Consider the following 20,117-nt stretch of genomic DNA (forward strand, 5'->3'; position numbering starts at 1 on the left):
CGACCAGCAACAACAACCTCACACACAGTAAGCTAGGTGGTCAAGTTGCAGTGATAAAAACAAAATATAACAGAAACTGTTAAAGAGCAAAGTCAGTTAAATTATAAATATAACTTAAATAATGTATGATGTATGTTTTCAGCTAAGATTTGCCTACAAACAACAGTCCATGCAAGGAAGCCTATAATTTCTCTACCAAATTAGTACATTTAGTCTAACATTGCTTATCCTTCATCATATAAGTAATAAACACTGTAGCTTTTTCAAATATCAAAATAATTTATTTTTTTTACGTAACTATGAAATTCGTCAGTTATTTTGTGTTGAAATTAAACTAAATTTAAAATTTTTACATATTATATATGTGTCGAAATGTTCCACCGCTAACAGCAAACACAACATGGGTTTGAGCATTAATGTGGGATCAATAATTTGACCCCTACCGTATGTAGGTACAGGACTCTTTGCATAATAAACGAAGGCGCCAGAATGGGATAATACCACGTCAACCCTATGCGGGATATAGTGTTAAGGTCAAACCACTCGCCCCTGAGCGACCCCTGACTGTTTAAATAGTCGGGATCGGGACTTGTATCAATATAATATTATTCTTATTATACAAGTTTAAGTTATAGAATTAAATATTATTATCTATATTATTGAACTTTATTATCGAGAATTTTAGTTAACTAGTACACAATATTATGCAAAGTTAACGTTATTATTGTTATCATATCGAAAGACGCTGCGACACAGTTATTTAAATGTGTGCACAGCCCTCCTTAAAAACTGAAATATACAAAACCACTACCAATGTTCAATCTGTACGTTAGGTAGAATAGGCATCCTTTATAGAAAACAGATTACCTATAAATTAAGTAACAAAATGTCGATCGATGATACGGAATCGAAGCGAGTACGGCGATTTAATGATGATGAAGATCTTAGTCGAGTAAAAACCTTAACGTCCCTATAATATTATACGGAATGAACCACAAGTCTACTGTCGTGTTGGTGCACCAAGCCCTCGTCTACCCGTCTACCCGTCTACCCCGGCTACTCTATACGGTGATCGGTAGTTAACACGTGATTATTTATATACACAATATATGTTTGAGATCAACAACAGTCAAGCGATACCTAGTTATCATACACGATACTCACACCGAACGCTTCATATTATGACTAGTCACTAACTTCAGTTATATAAGTCAGCGATTTCCTGTCTCGAATATAGATATACATCGACAGAGTACGTTTGTGAAAGTAAATTTCAACAATAACATCAAAAATAGATACGATCGTATCTCCATACACCTAGAGCCTATGTACGCGTCGGGGCTCTAAAGACCTGAAATTACCGGTCGATCTAGACCGCCCGAGTTAACGCCTAACTTCAAATCTTTAAAGTGGACCGTACAAATTCAACGATTATAGTTTATACTGTAGCGAACGCTCATAGCAACGAGATATAAACTACAGAAAGTACGGAATCTAAAAGGGATTAACTGCTTAAGTTAGAAAACGAACCTATAGTTAAATGGTGAACTGAGGAAAAGTTAGAACGAAACGGTAGAGACTACCTAGTGAACGAATACACAAACGATTTCAGTAGAGTAATGAGTACGTCGATAGGCCAAATTGTTCCTCGCAAGAAGAAATAATGGAAATAGAATGAAAAAAATCTCTAAGGGAAACGGTTAAGTCGTTGGTATCTACACAAGTCCGAATCTTCTCGTGAGGAACACGATTTACATTAGAAGGATATCATAGACATTATAACAATTACGTGGTAGTAAAATAGAATGTTAATAAATTTAACAGGATTTAACTTATTTACATAGCTTCAACTCTATGAATTAAACATAACACGAACGTAGTAATCGACGAGTAACGTAATTCTCTAATTTATCAAAACTGATCAACTAAAAATCAAGGCGAACTACTTGGAATCGGTGGAAAACATAGTATATTTACAAATCACAATTCAAAACATGAGACAGTAAGTAGTAGACAAAATCTACAATAACACGAAAGTAGGTACTAAGGTCTGAGATTATCGAATCAAAGAGAATTTGATATAATCGATATATTAAATAAATCAATATATTCTTCCGTCTTGTTTTAGAGAGAAGTGGAAAATGTAACTTTAGTTAAAAGTTCTCGACATGATTTTAATTTGGATACATCAGAAACTAAGTTATATATTTTGACGCAAGAATATATTAGGATCTCGTAAATTAGCGTTGACTAATTAAATTACACAAGGCGTTATTTCGATCTTTAACTCCGAGTTGTCTCCTCGCTCTCCTCAGCTATAAATTAAAGTATCAGATTAGACATAGAACATATTTTTTTTTATATATAACATCAACGATAGAAGCTACATCACTTTGAGGATAAGGACTTCAAATTATATGTTATAATCAGCTTCATTATTAGCTGATATGATTTTTTTTGAGAAATCTTTTGTATCATTATGTTTCCTGTACCTACATTATTTTTTACATTGAAACGATGGATTTACCTCCGTGGATCGTTTAGTCCTTCTTCTCGCCGTCCTCCGGGTCCTTGAGCGTGTGCCACTGCGCGATGGGGCGGCGCGGGCTGGCCAGCATGTCGGACCAGTGGCGCAGCTCCGTGCCCGACGCGTTGTAGCCCAGCACCACCTTACCGATGGGCTCCGAGGTGCCGATGCGGTCGTAGTCCACCACGGTTACAACTAGATTCACCTTCTGTTGTTTCAAAAGAAGACATTAAAATGACCTTGGAGATGTGGCAATGGTGTGTTGATATATTGGACCATGAGAAACTAATACGGTCAGAGATATTTCGATGGTCTATGATTGGGATGCTTTATACCATCTAAAGGGGAACTTGACTTTCTGCTACTTGGCTTAGGCATTCGACACATAATATGCAGTATTATATCTACACTAGGGTTAGGGTTATACTTACAATTCTCCATCAGGGACATAAGAAATGATGTGAGAAGAAAATGGTTTGGGAGAAGAGAAAATAAAGTGTTACCGGGGTAATGGGAAGTAAAATAAAAATAAAATTGGTCGAAATGAAACTAATAGAAGATTCACAAGAAGAACAAGAGACTGGATTTTTGAAGCCATACAGAAGGTAATTACAATTTGAAGTCACCAAATTGTAATGCAGTTACGAGGGGAGATTAGAGACACCACTTAGAGTTTGGACGAGGAGAATTGACAAAGCAAACTCGGTGTACTTAGAAACGTCACAAAGAATGAGAATCCTCATCCGTGAAGCTGCAAACGGAGCGTCTGGTCACGGGTGAACATCAACATTCCATACGACAAGTCTAACAAGTTTAACTTTCTCAATAAGGACATTAAGGGACTAGAAAATACAGAAGGGAGTTTTGGCTGTCCTCGTCAAATTATGTCGAATTTCTGAAGTATAATATATTCTAAGTTATCATAAATTTAAATTTGGATTATAAAACATTGATTTAACATTTTAAGAAACCATTAAACACTTCAAAATTCTTTCTTTCCAATGTAACAAAAATAAGACAAATACATTGTTACTTATTTATACAAATTAAAACAAACATCTAACAGCCAGCAACAACACAGAGGTAACAAAGAACGGGTTGTAGGCACAGTAGAGATGGTAAGGTGGTTAAGGTAGGCAGGCAGGGAAACAAGTGGTGGTCAATTTCACAACATTGAAACACAACATCAATTCGCACAATGTCAGGACAATGGAATAGTTCCAATCGTGTTTAATTTTGAAATTAGATCGTCAATGTAAATAACTTTTAGGGTAACATTGTCGTGACGGTGTGCGGGAACATCCAATTCTGTTGCAATCTCGGCTCGTACCTGTATTTGTTCGAATGGTACTTCAAAAGTAAATGACTCGTTGTAATATGGATTCAATGTGCATTTCTTGATACTCGTTTTCTTCTTCTTGAGACGTTTGCCGTTTTGCATGAGTGCTATTTTTACGTACGGATCTGTGGAGCCGCGCCGAGACAGGATATGAAAGAAAAACATGTCAAATTAGTAAATTATATTTTAAATGATCGTCAATAGGTTCATAATTTATAAAATATATTGATAGAAAATTGTTAAGTGTAAATGCATCTAGATTGCTAAGCGCATAGATGGTCATCATGTTATATTTACATAGTCATGCGTCTGCCGAAATATTAAAGAGCTTTAGTTTTATGGCAACGATACTCGACATACATTTTTATCTACATGCTCGCTTAATGGATCTATTGAATCTAAAAATCTACTTTTTTAGGTTTTCTGCAATCGTTTGCTCGGTAGTACAGTTTTCATGGTAAGCATAATATTCTAGCCAGAAATTGTATGCGCAGTATGAGTGGCACATAAATTACGTTTTGTTATAATTGGTTTTGGTTTTTTGGTTCCTGAAGATTTGTATTATGTTATTTTATTCAGTACCTATTATATTTCTATCAACATGATCTCTATCATGTTGATAAAAGTATAATATCAAAATATAATGAACTATAAAATCAAAACCAACATGGCCAACCGATTACTATAATAGTAATTATTATGGAATGTGTAAACTACGCGGTGCTCGTTAAATGAAAAATTAGCAATTCGAAAGAAAAACTTATATCGAAAAAATGTCAGAAGTAAACGTATGCATGCAGTACCACATCTTTAAAGTCACTAAACCGTATTTACTTCACAATTTATTAAAGTCTTTAGATCACCTGGAAATAAATTGTTAGTAAGTAGTGTAAAGGGTAAGACGGTAGGAGTACTGTAAAATGTTCACACTCATGTCGTACTTACCTGATAGGCCACCGACGTCCATTTTCTTAAGGTTTTTAGCTTCCAGGATGACGACAGTCAGTTTTCCAGCGGTGGGCACGTATCGGAGCGAGAAACATATGTCGCCCAACTTGTTGTCCTGTAACACACGTCTGTAGTTACATCAAGAATATGACCACACCTTATGCTTTCACTATAGCAAACCTCGTCACGAAAGTTTTATATATTTACTTTACTTCGAGCAACCTTTATCTTTCTAAGTATATTATTATATAAATACTTTGATTTAAGTGTATCAAAGAGTGTTGTATTTGTGTCGTTTTATATTATTCTGGTATCGGACTGAGACTATGAGATACAATAAAGGAGGTGTTCGGGGTAGTTTCACAAATAAAATATGGACTAGCGCGGCTCAGGGCGGACAGGGTTTCGTTTGTTCGGGATACAATAACTCAAACAAAACGGTAGCTTCGTGTCACCTAGAAGCAGTTATATGGTTATCGGGGTATCGACGTAGCTTATCAGCGACTAATGAATGACGTTGGTGAAACTGATTGACACAGTAGTACACTTTCAGATAAACCTCCCAAAAAAAAAGGAAATGGCACTAAACACGATATTTAATTACCACAATCATTTTACTATGTTCTGATAAACTACGCCGACTCGTAGAGGATACAGCACAAAAAGTTGTCAGACAGGTAGCCTATACTTTGCAACTATTCGGGGTCATAGTCATTGCGTTTTAAATAACGTTTTAGCATTTAGATGACATCTCATCTAAAACAGAACACTGTACAAACACCTCGAACACAGGACACTAGAGGACGTGAAAACAAACAAATATTCCACATCAAACCTACATTACACAAAGCGTAACTGTCGGTAGATATCGGGGCGCAAGTATTACGATCTGTTGCCGAAATGTAGCCAATTGTTGTAACACCCAGCTCAGATCACACCGCTCCTGACTCCTGTGAAGCGGCCCTAGAGGCGTGCCTGCCGTTCTCGTCGGAACCCATTTTAGAAACAGATCGCAATCGTCTAGCTCAACATTACTATTACACAAATCGTGCAAACACATACCGGTCCGCGGGGGAGGGCGCGAGGCGCTTCCCCTGCGGACCGCCGTATACCTACGTCAGTCCGGGGCACTCCACAGCAGACACTACGAAGAGTCACGCTACAAGTCACGTGAATTGTAACCTACTACGGTCGGACAACATTTCAACGTTACTTAAATAATCTTAAACGACACTGATTTAAAATTCGAAAAAGATTTTCTACAAAAATTTTAATAAGATGATTTCGTTTCATACGTTTCGTACACGAGACGTTTAATACACGAGACACAATACAGATAATAATGGATTCCGATCGTTGTAGGTCGAAAATTAATTGAAACAATACAAAACAAAAGCTAAGCTGTGTTGAATAGCATTAGAAGTTGTAAATGACGTTCTTGACTTTCTTCAATCTCGTTAAGGCTAAATTAACGAGCAAAGCACAATTAATAGTATTTTGAACTTTTACTAGAATAATCTCGTAGCTGACGAAAAATTTAAATTGCACCGCAATCACGATAAAAAAGGTCAAGAACGCTTTAAGCTAACATCCAGCTATAAAATATACCTACTTTACTGTAAATTAGACATTTCAATATGAATGTAAAAAGCAAAACAAGTAATTTTACGTTAACATTTGAAAGTTATTAAAACGATATTTAATTAGTAATTAACTAATTATGTTCAAGTAATACTAAAAAAATAAAAAATGTATTGATAGAGTTATATCAAGCCACAATCTTCCTTTGTTGGCCAGAAGTGGATCTGCAACACATTAAGTGATAAATTTATTATTTAAATAAAACCTTTAGTATGATGTTAAAATTACATTTTACAGTCGTTCGGCAAAGGTCGAATGGTCGATATGAAATAAATTTTGAGCCAACTTCGTTACAAGTAGCACACACAACTGAAGCGAGTACTCGTACTGCCTACATAAATACACAGGAGGCTGTAGCCGCAAGATACAATACAAGAGGTACACAGGGATACCGTGCTGTGGTGGACAACAGTCAACACGTGAGACGTCACAGTTCTGCCCTTGATTAGCCAATCGAACCGGAGAGATAAACCATCGCGAAATCCGTTGGCGCCTCAAAGACAACGGAAGAAAACCGAACATGCAACATTCCCCAGCCGCTATGTAAATCGTGTTGGATGGATGAAAACAATATAAACAAATAAATAAATGTGATACGATGGACGATGACAGGTTAAAGGTGATGACAATAATTACTGGATATATTATGTACTTGATATTATACACTTATGCTGCCTACGATATTGCCGTTCGGTTCGGATTGACGACCGATTCGAATTGAGTAATCGGCCGAATATTTTTTTCGATACGCAACTTTTAGTAATATTATACATTTTGATGTGTCTCAAAATAATACTTACGTGAATGATCATTTCGTTTTTGAAGCGGCATGCAAGATTGTTCGGGACACAATCAAACACAGCCAAGCAGAGCAGAGAAAATATGTAGAAAAGAGAAAAAACCAAGTAAATACATTTTGCTGTTAAAATTAATTTCTTGAAAAATAAATAATCGACTCAATCCACAGCGAGGCATCTTGACCGTTTGTGCGAGGCGGGCCGGCACGGGGCGACCCGCTGACTTCTCCAACGTCAAGAATCCTCAGCTTATACAAGTGCAGTAAATTTAAAAAATTGCCCATCCTTTTGGCGAATTCAAAATGACGGTAGTAAAAATAATAAGATGGAAAAAGTTCTAATTACAATTAGACCAACTTCGCTAAAAGAATGGAAAATAAATGATGCGGTGCTGCTAAAACACTGCTCTTAAACGGATACGATTCTCATGTAAATACTGCTCAATGCCAAGTTCCACTTAATGCTCTGTGTTTTAACAGTCCAGTCTAAGCTAAGAAAAAGAATGAAATAGTCTCTTCGACTTATATCTGCTGTCCTAACTAGTAAGATTGTTTGCAACATTTTTATAATAAATCAAATGCGTTTATGTGCATTCATGAAAGTATGTTCGTCACATATGACGATCATGTACGTAGATGATGTGTGTTAACCGACATTGTTGATGTGACCTGGGTGTAACAGTAACGGTGGTGAAGCGATCGCTTCACCGAGGTTTTTCGTCGATATACCCGGGCAAGGTATATCCATTTTTTGCTATCCTATATTTTGAGATCAGAAAATATTGGCGCAACTACGCCTGATCATATTCTCTTTGTGGTCAGCTGAAAATAAACTCCCGTAGATTATTCATTTCTGTAACATCGTATAGGACTTATCATAAATTAATGTATTTCAAAGTAGTGTTAAAGCGAAACTGTTCTACGATAAGTGTGATGTGTTGCAGAAGTGTATGTGTCGGATCTCGCACCTGGCCGCCTTCGCCCTCCACGCTCTGCAGCTCCCGCCACTCCTCGATGGTCTGCGCGAGGTCTACTTGACACAACGGTACCTTCACCTCGCCGATCTGGTCGTGCTTCGAGAACCGATCGAAATCGAAGATAGCGAACACGAGGGTTTTGTTCATCGCATCGGCGTACGGCACGCTCTGGATAAAGTTACGAATTAATGTTTTTAAACTGTAATTTTTCACATCAACAAAATCTACAGGACGAGAAGCCTACCTTAAATACGAAGGTTTCGTTGAAAACGGGACTGAGCGTCTTTCGATGCACTTTGGTTTCGAACTTCTTCTTCTTGTCGGGCAAAAGGTAGACCTTGACGTAGGGGTCGGAGGTCCCGCCCATGTCCAGTGCCGGGAGCTCCTCGGCTTGGATGACGGTCACCGATAGACTGTTACTGTTAAAGTCATACTCCAGCTGGAAATGTAAACTCGTGTCAAACGATGCAAATGGCAAAGTATGTACAGATGATGGAGGATGACTAATGAAATTGCGAACCTTTCCTACGCTAACTATTATGATGTAACTACGGAATATTACGGGATGATAAAACTATTTTGCAATGATGGCTACGAATCGCATTCGGAATACACAGGAGTACCTTTTTTGGGTTTCAAGTTTCGCAATTACACATTAAGTCCTGCCTGCTGTCTGTCTGTGCTTTACCTTGTATTGGAGCTTCCCTAATTTCTGCTCCTCTTTTTTCTCCTCGCCGTCGTCCGGCTCCTCAGCGTTCTCGGTCAGCTCCTCCATGTCCGGCTGAACCTAAATGCACGTCCCGCGGCAAATTTCACATGAATAAAAGAATTCTTAAAATTAGAGAGTTCTAACACGTACTTATTTTGTAACATTTCATTGTAAGATATCACATACTTCGGGGATGTCTACTTTGATGACGGTACCTTTTCTTTGTACGCCGACCCCAGCAGTTGGACGGACTTGAAGTCGACACCTTTCATTCCTTTCTTGCCATCCTTGGAGCGTCGTTTGCGGAAACATCGTCTGATACAGCAGAAGCACACTCCCAGCACCACCACACCCACTCCTGTTAAGTAAACAATATTCAATATCAACGTAGCGAAAAAAACACAGCGATATCCAAATTAACTTACCGAACTATTTTCGGAAAGTAACAGAAAAAGTTACCACCAAGAATCATCCTTAGGTGTCAACTCCTTGTAATTGGGTGCATCTTGCGTGGGTCATCTTGACTACATCAAAAGTTACTTTTCAGGTAACTCACCGACGAGTATGGCGACGAGCTGCCACGTCTCCAGGTTCATCTTGTGGGCTAACTCGGCGGTCTTCTCGCTGAGCGACTCCGTCGTGGTGGTGATCGGCGCCTCCGTCGAGCCCGAACTTGCGGTCGACGACGCTGGAATCGGTGTTTGGGACGATATTACTTCAAGGATTCCAAGATCCACTAGTAGATTACGGTTATTTTTTTAAACCAGGGAAAATAGTGGAGCATTTTCGCCGAGCTTGTCAGGACATTAATCAGATTTTATCGGAACTCAGTCTAATTATAGCGCCGGTGTATCATCGAAAATATCGAGCGTGTATAAAATATCGCAATTAAGGTAGTTATATAAATAAGGTCGTTACGCTATACTTAGCCCGAGCCAGGAGTATTATTATCCTGGCGCGGCACGTGGTCCGTTTGCGTAATTCGCGACTTACATGGCGTCAGTGGGTTGTTTATTTCTCGAAGGGTTTAGGTATTCTATTATAATTGTTTAATTCAGGTAACACGAGGTACCGGAATTTGGGTTGAGTGTTTCTATGACCGAGTAACGAGAATGTTTCGGGCTGTGTACGAAGATTAATTACTCGCAGGGATTAAGAAGTTCTTTAAACTTGGTAGGTTAATATTTCTGATGAACTCATGAACTCGTATCGCATCCAGCAGCCAGCAGCCTTGGTTCAATATTTTAGCGTTTTAACTAACCATAACGCTAAAAAATTGATGTCTAACTCACAAACCCCTTGTCATTTTGAGTCAATGAATGACCAATGTAGCAAATAAAGCAGGAGTGCTTCTAATAATAATAATTATTATTAGACGCACTCCTGCTTTACTTGCTGTACTGCCCCGGGCTACCAGGGTGCTATCAGCCAGATATTATTAGGTCGGTTATTATTGGCTTGGAATATTACCTGTGGGCGCGGCGGAGGCGGCCATCGTGGAGCTGGCGGGTTTCTCGGTGCTGGCGTCGGCGTCGCGGCGCCATCGCAGCTGCGGCAACACGGGCGACATGCTGGCTGCCAACACACTTATGTAATTAGGTCAAGAGCCCGGCCCGACTTGCCAGCGAGATTGTTTATAACATTGCCAGACTGAGTCGGACACTTTCAAAGTTGGCAGACTTGGTTTGATATCTTGACTTCATGGGCGCCGGCAGAAATAATTCCCAAGAAGTGCAAGCGATTTTAGTTTTCTTTCTTTTCTTTTTACTTTTTACGAACAACAGTGACTGCCTATTTACGTCAACAGAATACAATTATGGACAAAATTACGTACTATCTGTGTACGGCAGGGTAATAGGGTTACAGGGCTTTTTATTTTAATAATTCCTGTTGATCCTGAGATTCCCAAGAGGTGCAAGTGCAACACCTGGCACCCCCTTGCCGGCGCCCATGCTTGACTTCAAAACATTCCGATGGTTTGGCAATTTTAACGTCTACCAATTTATTTTCTGAATATCATTTGGTCGTGCTGCGAAATTTGAAGTAAGTAGGTATGCCATAACAGATTTAGCTTGCGACTCAAGTAGAGTAGGTACTTGTACATTGTTGCTGCGAATGTAAACTTGAAGAGTGTTAACGGAACATTTACTTGTACAAATTGAAACTGCACTTCATTGTCAGTTATTTAGTGTACCTACCTATACCAAAGACTTTTATTTAAACTGAGAACCTATACCTGTAGGCTGTAGTTAAAATCTGTCAATATTTAAAACGATATTATTGTTTTTTAACACGTTAGCATTAAACTTTTCAGCTTGGTCGAATTGCAAGTTTCATATTTACGGGGGTGACTAAAGTGACTAAAGCCTAAAGTGTCGATTTTATAATTTATTTTTATACTTGAAAATAAGCCCCGAATTGTTTCATTTTCTAAAATTAAATACTACATTATATTTCCGAGAATTCGATCTGAGCAAAAACACGATATCTTAAAATTTTCTCGATCGAAAAAATCACAAAGATGCATCTAATTTTCACGAATTTTTCATTTATTGCCATAACCGTGCATTTAACTAAGTTAATATTTTAACACATTGTATAATATTCTATCATTAAGAGATCGACCTAGCGGATTTTTAAAATGTTGTATATTTATCGCGTTATTGAGAAAAAACTAATTTGGCGATGAATCCGCGTCGTCCTTTTTCACCTGGCATATGAAAGACGGGCGTGAGTGTGAAGAGAGAAGGACGATATTTGATTTTTTGGGTTAGTCGCCCTCTTAAATTGAACGTAGAATACGAAAAATACGTGGGTAGTAAAATATTATCCACAAAAATGACATTGAGCTCATTAATCGTATGCAAGACACGCACTTCCTGCAATGAATTTTGGCGACCGAATACGCTGATTACGACCTTATCAAATTGGCAATGGCGGAGAAATATTAAAAGTATAACTTTTTCAATAGTTATTTTTCTACGTTGTACTTGTAACTCTATAATGTATAAACTATAAGGCGTTGCAGCAGAAAATAACTAGAAAGAAACTTTAAAATAAAACTTAATGACTATAATGTCCATAAATCTTTTGTTAGAAATAACATTCTGAAGAATGAAACTCTCGAATGAAACGAAAATGTAACGAGTTGAAAATTCATGAAATTGTATACTTAGGTGAACTAGCGACGAAGGACGCGCGGTACGCAGTAGGGCCAATTCTTTAGAAAATTAATTGTAAATTAGGTCAGCTCTACGATAGCGTCAAATTACTCAGGCATTCATTATTTTAAAGATAAAGATTTAATAATAGCTACTTTTAAGTTATTCAAAATTTAGTAACACTTTTATTAGGAGAGGTTTCCAGCTTAGAACTACCTTCAAGATGAAAACAGCAAAAACACGGGAAAAGCTTTGGATTGTTGCCATTAGGTGGAATTTTGCCAGCAGATTTATTGACATATGGGCGGACATACATATCACTTTTGTTTATAATGATAGGCTCAAGTTGCATTGTAATATATTCTAGAGTGTTAACTATAGACCCAACAACTTGAAACTTTTGCTCCTTATTTACACCGCAAGGAAATTACGCGCAAAAAATCGACTGCAAAAAAGAAAAAAACAACTTTTTTATTCTAAACATGGCTTTTGTGATGAAAATCTCCTTGAGTTTACAAACATAATATACCTACTTAAAACGTGTAGGTACTACCTAACTGTTTGAAAACCTCTACGCTGAGGTCACGATACAATCTACAAGGTCTGATAAGAGTTTAGAGTTTGAGCCAATTAAAACATGAAAATTTTGAAAATTACTGAGAACAAATTGTTTCAATTTGTTTATTCTCTTAAATCTCAACTAATGTTTTTGGGGGCAACGTATAATTGCCTTTATATTTAGAGGTCGACATGCTCCATCTCCGTTTTGCTCATTGATCCTGATTCCATAGAAATATAGAGAACCGCAATCTAATCACAAAAACTTTGCCTCTATGTTTCTGCTGCTTATACAAAAAATACTTACTAGTTATTTTATAATTTCAGTTACTAACTCGACGTATTATTTTTAAACAAGATGTCGGTAAAAGATGAAAAGTCATTCACTATTGAGGTTTAAAGACATTAATCGATACGCTAGCGGGCGGCGGGACGGAAATCTTCGGCGTTAAGCTGCCAAAAGGTCACGTCGTATATTATCATTCGATGAACAAACATTACCAGCACTTGTAAAGTTATAATTAACGAGAAGGAGTTAATGATCACACTGAACGCAAATTCACTCTGCAACATTGATCGAGTATGAAATTTCGGCCTACGCACTGCAACTTCTTTCTTACTTTATTTCCTATCTCTACTCTTCACATATTAGAGGTACCAGAACTCTCGTCGCGTTGACGGCGATGATGATTATCACTTATCCGACATAGCCGCACACAGAACGAGATGGTCCAAATGTACAAGAAGGTCAAGTGTTGATTAGTGGAGTGTTACGAGTACCTACTCACCTAGATCGTGGGCGGTGACGCCCGGCACTGACCTGCTGGCTGCTGGATGCGATCACTGATTCCCAGGCGGTCACTTAGATCGGGTTTGTTTCATTTCTGTCGTATTTAATATCGGAATGGAGGCCTCCGTCTGTGCAGAAGCTGGATTGAGGAGGCTGCGCGCGCACGCGATCGATGCCGCTGCGCGCCCGAGAGCTGCCCGCCTCAGTCGCTCGCCGACGTTTGCGTCACTCGCCGACCGCGCCGACGACGCCGGCCGACGACGCCGACACTAGCCGACACCGGCCGACACCGGCCGATCCGGCTCAGCTGAAACAATTAAAATGCGCTCATCGTAATCTTTGTTTACCAGGCTTATGTCGATGAAAGGAAACATTGACAAATCGAAACTAATGGAGTCGATTGTCGTATTCAATCGATATCTTCCTCCTATGCCATATCTAACGACATCTACCAACGAGTTACAGCTAAGCGATCAAATGTAATAGATTATTAAGATTGAGGCTGATTACGTTAATCGGTGGTTTTGATTTCTGACCCGCCCCTCTTCTATTGCTAGGTGACCTCTGTTATGGTCTATGGACGCATTTGATCGATTAACTTGATTTTAACTTTGAAACACACTAACTACACCGCTCAGTTTACTTCAATAATCTTGTTAGGGTTCTTAGTTTTTATTACTCGTAGGTTCTATGACAATAAAAATTATAATTCGTTCTAAGTCATTTTTACGTATCTACGACAAGCTTGGGCGGTATGAGTTGTTAAAGTTTCTTCGAAATAGCTCAATATTTCCATGAAAAGAAATACGAAACATTATTAGAATCCATAGGGAATTACAATAAACAAAATCCCAAAACTTATCGCGCGATAAACAATAAATACTTTTTAAGATATTAAATATTAACATTATGATACAATATGATTAAAATACTGAAACTTCTGTTCATAAACATCAACGATTCCTTTTACGAATATATAAATAATTAAGTAAGTTTATAGAGTAACATAATAAATTGCATTTATGAATGTAGAGCTTTCGAGCTTAGTTAATACTAAGGAAGTCGGTGAAAAATAAAAATCAGAGATAATGTGGACATAACATTTCATCGGCCGGTGTATGTGAGACTCCCCATAGGATCCATCCACGAAAACATGGTGCTAGAGGAGTAGACTCCCCGCTTAGGCATATTTCCGGGCACGCCAGCCACCGCAACAACCAGCGGTTGTCCGCGTCTCGCAGACTCGTCACAGTGTGCAGGTAATATTTTTGTGGTGGTGGATGGTCAGGGTTTTTGAGCTTGTCGAACGCAAGTTGGGAGATAAAGTCGTGTTATTAATTGATCGAGCGCCCACGCGATGCCGTGATACTGATTACTGTGGACGGACAAACAACTCAATATAATGCTCCGGGAGCTGTTAATCTCAAAGTGCCCTCATAGTATGCATAAATATTTTGATGAAAATAGATAGTTTAGAACTATAGGAACTCGAAACGCTCGGTTTGCGTGGATTTGTAAAGTCAGAGTACGTAATTTTTTTTCTAAACTTTCTATTTTCATCAAAAAAATCCATGCACACTATGAGGGCACTTTTGAGATTGACAGCTCCCGGACTGGACCTGAGTGGACCTTATAAAATATCCTCTATCATAATTTTCATTTTCAAATGCGAAAGTGTGTCGATCTGTCTGTATGTATGTTACCTCTTCACGCTCAATCCGCTACACCGATTTTGCTAAAATTTGGTATGATTATGCATTGAGTCTCGGGAAAGGAAATTAAAACCGGTGTTTTTTCTAAATTTTTTTTCATATACTAGGCACAATCTATAATTTTAAGAACTGCCTTTTACGATAACTGTATTTTTAAACGCAGTTTAAACGTGGCTTTACTTTTTGTAAATGTGGCCATCTGTGAGAAGGAGGGGAGGGGGTATCTAAAAGTCATAAAAATCGTGTGACGTACTTTATGGATGGTCCCTACTCCCTAATCTGTTGGAGTGGGTTGTCGCTGCATTGTGTTCCGTATACTTTGAGGTTGAGTTTCTCTGCGGAGTCCTTCCTCCCTTAGGTTTTCTTTTTCTTTGTTTTATGTACGTTTTTGTTTTGAGTACACACTTCTTTGTTTTACTAGAATATATACGTTATAAACGGACTAACATTCTATGAACATTCAACATAAAATAAAAAATTGTTTGATTTCTGAATACATTCGAAGCACTTATGTACCTTACATAATATCATATGACATAGGATACTTTAATTATATTATTAACTCTTACAAAATATAAATATATATTTTTAAACTCTGTTGTCTACCTAAAAGAGCTGTTTAGTTTCGGGCATGAACATTTTTAGCGCAAAAATATTGTGTAGGCATTTGCTTTGAAAAAGTTTTTGGAGCTTTTTGTTGTAGAGTGCACCGTGAACTTTGTTTTGCCCATAAAGTTAATATACCTAGCGGAATAGAGAAACAAAGGCCTGAGCAAGAGAGATGCCACTATCAGTAACACTGCGTGGGAAAAAGAGACGTGTGATACATGACAGCAGCACTCTTTTTTTGACGTCCAGTCGGCACGTGCCGCAAGTTGACAATTTAATCTCATAGAATTCATATTCAATTACGCTTGTGTAAGTGTATACGTACACATATTTTTTACACAGATGAAAACCAATTTTGGTTTCGTTTGACAGCTCGAGATTGTTGCTCTATTCCGCTAGGTATATTAACTTTATGGTTTTGCTACATCTCTGCCACTGTACACTTTATAGTTAATATTACTGTTATTTATCTATTTAACTCAGGCATCTTCAGGCCCATATTATATTATAATATGGGCCAAGTTATAATCCAAATTATGTTACACTTAATAATATATTATATAATATTATACAATAAACAATAAATTATGTTATAATCCAAACCACGAGACGAGTCAGACGTTTCATAAATATATTGATGTATGTTACTTTGGGCCAGCCAGAAGCGTAGCTCTACAGCCGTATCAGCCGTATCAATTAGATGGGACTCCGGGGCCATGGCCCCAATGTGCGTATGCGAAAATTAATAAATACTTTTCTGTTAATTTTTAAATTCACAAAATTGGCAACACCCTGTGTTTTTTTTTTGTTTTGTGAGAAGTTTTAGCTTTCCTAGGGGCCTCCAAAAATTTTAATGCGGAGCCCCGCTACGCCTACACACGCCACGCTTCTGCTGAGTTCTGTTTTTAAAACCTGTGGAAAATCACTGTATCTTAACTTATTTTCTTTAATGTCATCATAAATATGAAAATAACTTGTACAAAATATAATCTAAGATAAGCATGACGTTGCGTCTAGCCATCTCTCCCTAACAAATAGGGCACTCCATATCGACTAAGACACCTACGCACGACTTAATTTAGAACCTAAGACGCTTGGAACTCAGGTATTTTTTTATATTTACCGAGACGTTTAGGACATTAATATTTTTTACTAGACAGCGCTACAGAAACATCGTTGCGCCAAAATTCAATTTTCGCGCGGTAACCGTACATTTTTTTGTGATTAAAATTATACTACATGTCCTTTCCTACGGCTAAAAGTATATTCATACCAAATTTTAGAAAAATCGGTTCAACGGTTTGTGCTTCTAGAGGTAGGAGACAGACAGACAGACATACTTTCTCATTTATAATATTAGTATGGATATTGTATTTACATAACATTCTACGAAGTCTAAATTAAGATGGAATGGGACACAAAGGGTTTGGGAAAGTTCACATGACAAGGGACTGAGGTAAATAAATGTAGGTACAAGTAAATTAGGATAATACAATAAGAGTTATCTTTTTGAAAAGTTTCAAATAAGATCCATTTATAATAATAAATCCCATGTCAGCTTCGGTGAGCTTGAAACCAGGCCAGTCATCTTGTAGTGGCCAAGTATGTGCGCAATACACGAGAGCATTATATGCTACATTATTCTCAAACCATATGGCTGACACGACTGGCCAGAGATCAGCCATCAGGCGCAGGACCGACGTTTTACATGCCCATCAGAAGCATGGACCATCTTGTCAGACAATCCGGTGCTTGGCCTGCATCGTTCTAACCAACTTGGGAATCGTAAACTTCGTTTCGTCCCCACAGGACAGGCATCGCCTAGTGTGGGAATCCGTTATCGCATTATCTTAAACAATTTTTGGTTTATATTGACCAAAAATTTGTATTGGTATCCTCAAACTACTACAAACAAAGAGCCGGGGTCTAACTCACTAGACCTGGAAGGCGTTAAGGTGCCATGGAATCATATTATAGAGCTGATTTTTAGGGTTCCGTACCCAAAGGGTAAAAACGGGATCCTATTACTAAGACTTCGATGTCTGTCCGTCTGTCTGTCTCCAGGTTATATCTCAAGAACCACTATATCTAGACTTTTGAAATTGTCACAGATTGTGTATATCTGTTGCCGCTATAATAACAAATACTGAAAACCAAAATAAATATTTAGGGGGGGGCTCCCATACAACAAACGTGATTTTTGTACCTTTTTTGCTCGATATCAATAATGGCAACAGGTTGGCATTTAATTTACAAAGACCTGCGAAAGACCAAAGACAAAAATAAATTTACAAAGACCTTAATTATAAGTGTTCTTCAATATAATTAATAAGAATATTTACAAAAAATAAAAATTTAAAGAGTGTTTTTTATGGGATATGCGCAATATCACATATAAAAATTACAATTTTTGGCCTATTTTGCTCTATAATGGTATGGAACCCTCAGTGCGCGAGTCTATTTTATTTTAATTTCATTATTAAAGTTACAAATACAATTAAGGATTTTGTGAAAATTTCAAATGCTTAGCTGTTACCGTTATTGATTACCAGCAAAAAATAGCAAAAAAATCGCGTTCGTTGTATGGGAGCACCCTTAAATATTTAATTTATTTAATTTTTAGTATTTGTTGTTATAGCGGCAACAGATGTAAGTACACAATCTGTGAAAATTTCAGAAGTCTAGCTATAGCGGTTCTTGAGTTACAGCCTAGAGACACACAGATAGACGGACGGACAGACATCGAAGTCTTAGTGATAGGGTCCTGTTTTACCCTTTGGGTACGGAACCCTAAAAATTATAGGTCCTTTAAATGTATTACCCCTACTATATGTTCTCGACCCTACTAATATAATAAATGCGAAAGTGTGTCTGTTTACCTGTCTGATTGTCTGTTACCTCTTCACGCTCAAACCGCTGAACCGATTTTGCCGTGATATGTACCTTGGGTACATTGGGCTTTGGGTCCTGGAAAATGACATAAAAAAACTTTTTGTACAGTTTCCGCGTAGTAAATGAATTTCGGCCCAACGTCAGCTCCTGCCTACTAGTTTCATATGAGTTTAGGTTCTACGCTGGAATTAACACACATACAGCTCTAGATGCGTTACCGGCTAACAATAACGTTCTCAAAAACTACTTGCAAACAAGGATTTGAGCGCAAACACGATAATTTACTATGAAAGATAAAAATACTCGCTCTAGCGTATTTGTTTAGCTCGATAAAAATGTTTTGCACAGATTACTGACTATGCAAATACTCAGTTTATGTACAAATTATTCAATTGTTTTATGCCCAATCGAAATGTGGTGGAATACGTTCCCATGGTTTAAGAAAATATTTTTATTGTTCGCTGAAAGAATGTTACGCTACTTATCTATATAAATATAAATGAATTTTAAATTTTGTTAGTTTCGCTAAAATTATTAAGAACGGTTGAACCGACTTGGCTAATTTTAGTCTTGAAATACGTGGAAGACCAGGTTTGATGGAAAATTGATTAATACAGAGTTAACCGGGTCATCTGGTAAAGTTAACTAAATATAAATGAATTACGAGGAATATTTGTAACTTAATATCAAACATGTGATGAAATGAAAACAAACCTTCAATTATTATGAGAACAAATTACTAATGAAGTCATGGGCGTACCCAGGTTCTGAGCTAGGGGGGGGCAAATTACCCAGGTTCTGGTGCCAGGGGGGGGGGGGGGGGCAAATTACCCAGGTTCTGGGCCAGGGGGAGCAAATCAGATTTTTCATAAGCTAGGTGTTTATAAAGAAAAAAATAATTTTTAGTTGTAAAAATATTGCATTGCAAACAAATGGCAACAATTCGTTTTCTTAATTTTCAATTTTTATAGATAAAAGTACGAGATAATATACTTAGTAGGGACGTCAACATGATCCAGGGGGGGGGGGGCAGCCCCCCCCCCCCTCGGTACGTCCATGAATGTTGGTAATGCTTTCCCTTTTCACACGTTCCCAATTATCACAATATAATATTAGGTCCAAATTCGCACGTAATAATTAGCAAAACTTACTACTAATGCACTTACCTTTAATTAATAATATTATGAAATAATTTTTTGTATAAACTGCAAATTCCTATTCCAATGCCAGTGTTTGCAAGACACGCGATAGTCGGCGCGGCGCGAAGTCGACTGTGTCAGTCTTCGACGTTGTATGTAGCGTTGTATGTTACATATTATTATTATTATGTGTTTACATGCCCTACAGTTTATATTTGACTTATAGTATTCGTGGTAATGTTATAAACAATTGATACCGCGAAATGTGAAGTTATTTTTAATTTTAATTGGTTGTAAAGTTGTTGTGAATTATTTCAGA

The 20,117-nt window shown here is 37.7% G+C and overlaps 1 protein-coding gene across 6 annotated transcripts; it reads right to left on the bottom strand.

Moving 5' to 3' along the window:
- Positions 1-88: 88 nt before the first annotated feature.
- LOC121739802 (synaptotagmin 1) lies at positions 89-19,913 on the bottom strand. 6 transcript variants are annotated; one of them, XM_042132376.1, is made up of 12 exons: positions 19,826-19,913; positions 13,477-13,753; positions 10,408-10,508; positions 9,494-9,625; positions 9,153-9,295; positions 8,917-9,015; positions 8,473-8,667; positions 8,220-8,396; positions 4,812-4,929; positions 3,858-3,991; positions 2,528-2,735; positions 89-2,315 (listed from the first exon to the last, which is right to left on the bottom strand). In XM_042132376.1, exons 3-11 carry the CDS (start codon positions 10,505-10,507, stop codon positions 2,541-2,543), a joined length of 1,293 nt encoding a protein of 430 aa, XP_041988310.1. In that variant the 5' UTR covers position 10,508; positions 13,477-13,753; positions 19,826-19,913; the 3' UTR covers positions 89-2,315; positions 2,528-2,540. The 6 variants fall into 6 exon arrangements, with proteins under 6 accessions (XP_041988310.1, XP_041988313.1, XP_041988311.1 ...); XM_042132379.1 differs by having other exon boundaries at positions 4,812-4,920; positions 8,917-9,009; positions 10,408-10,512; XM_042132377.1 differs by having other exon boundaries at positions 8,917-9,009; positions 10,408-10,512.
- Between the last annotated feature and the right edge of the window lie 204 nt (positions 19,914-20,117).

This window comes from Aricia agestis, chromosome 2, assembly GCF_905147365.1.
Source record: "Aricia agestis chromosome 2, ilAriAges1.1, whole genome shotgun sequence".
In the NCBI taxonomy this organism is placed as follows: Eukaryota; Metazoa; Arthropoda; class Insecta; order Lepidoptera; family Lycaenidae; genus Aricia; species Aricia agestis.

Bases quoted from the DNA above. Each gene is read 5' to 3' on its own strand.
- LOC121739802 (XM_042132376.1), bottom strand. From the start codon at position 10,507: ATGTCGCCCGTGTTGCCGCAGCTGCGATGGCGCCGCGACGCCGACGCC. The intron at 8,397-8,472 runs GTAGGCTTCTCG...AACTTTATCCAG, and splicing joins ACGAAACCTTCGTATTTAAG to AGCGTGCCGTACGCCGATGC. The intron at 4,930-8,219 runs GTGCGAGATCCG...CGTGTGTTACAG, and splicing joins TGGAGGGCGAAGGCGGCCAG to GACAACAAGTTGGGCGACAT.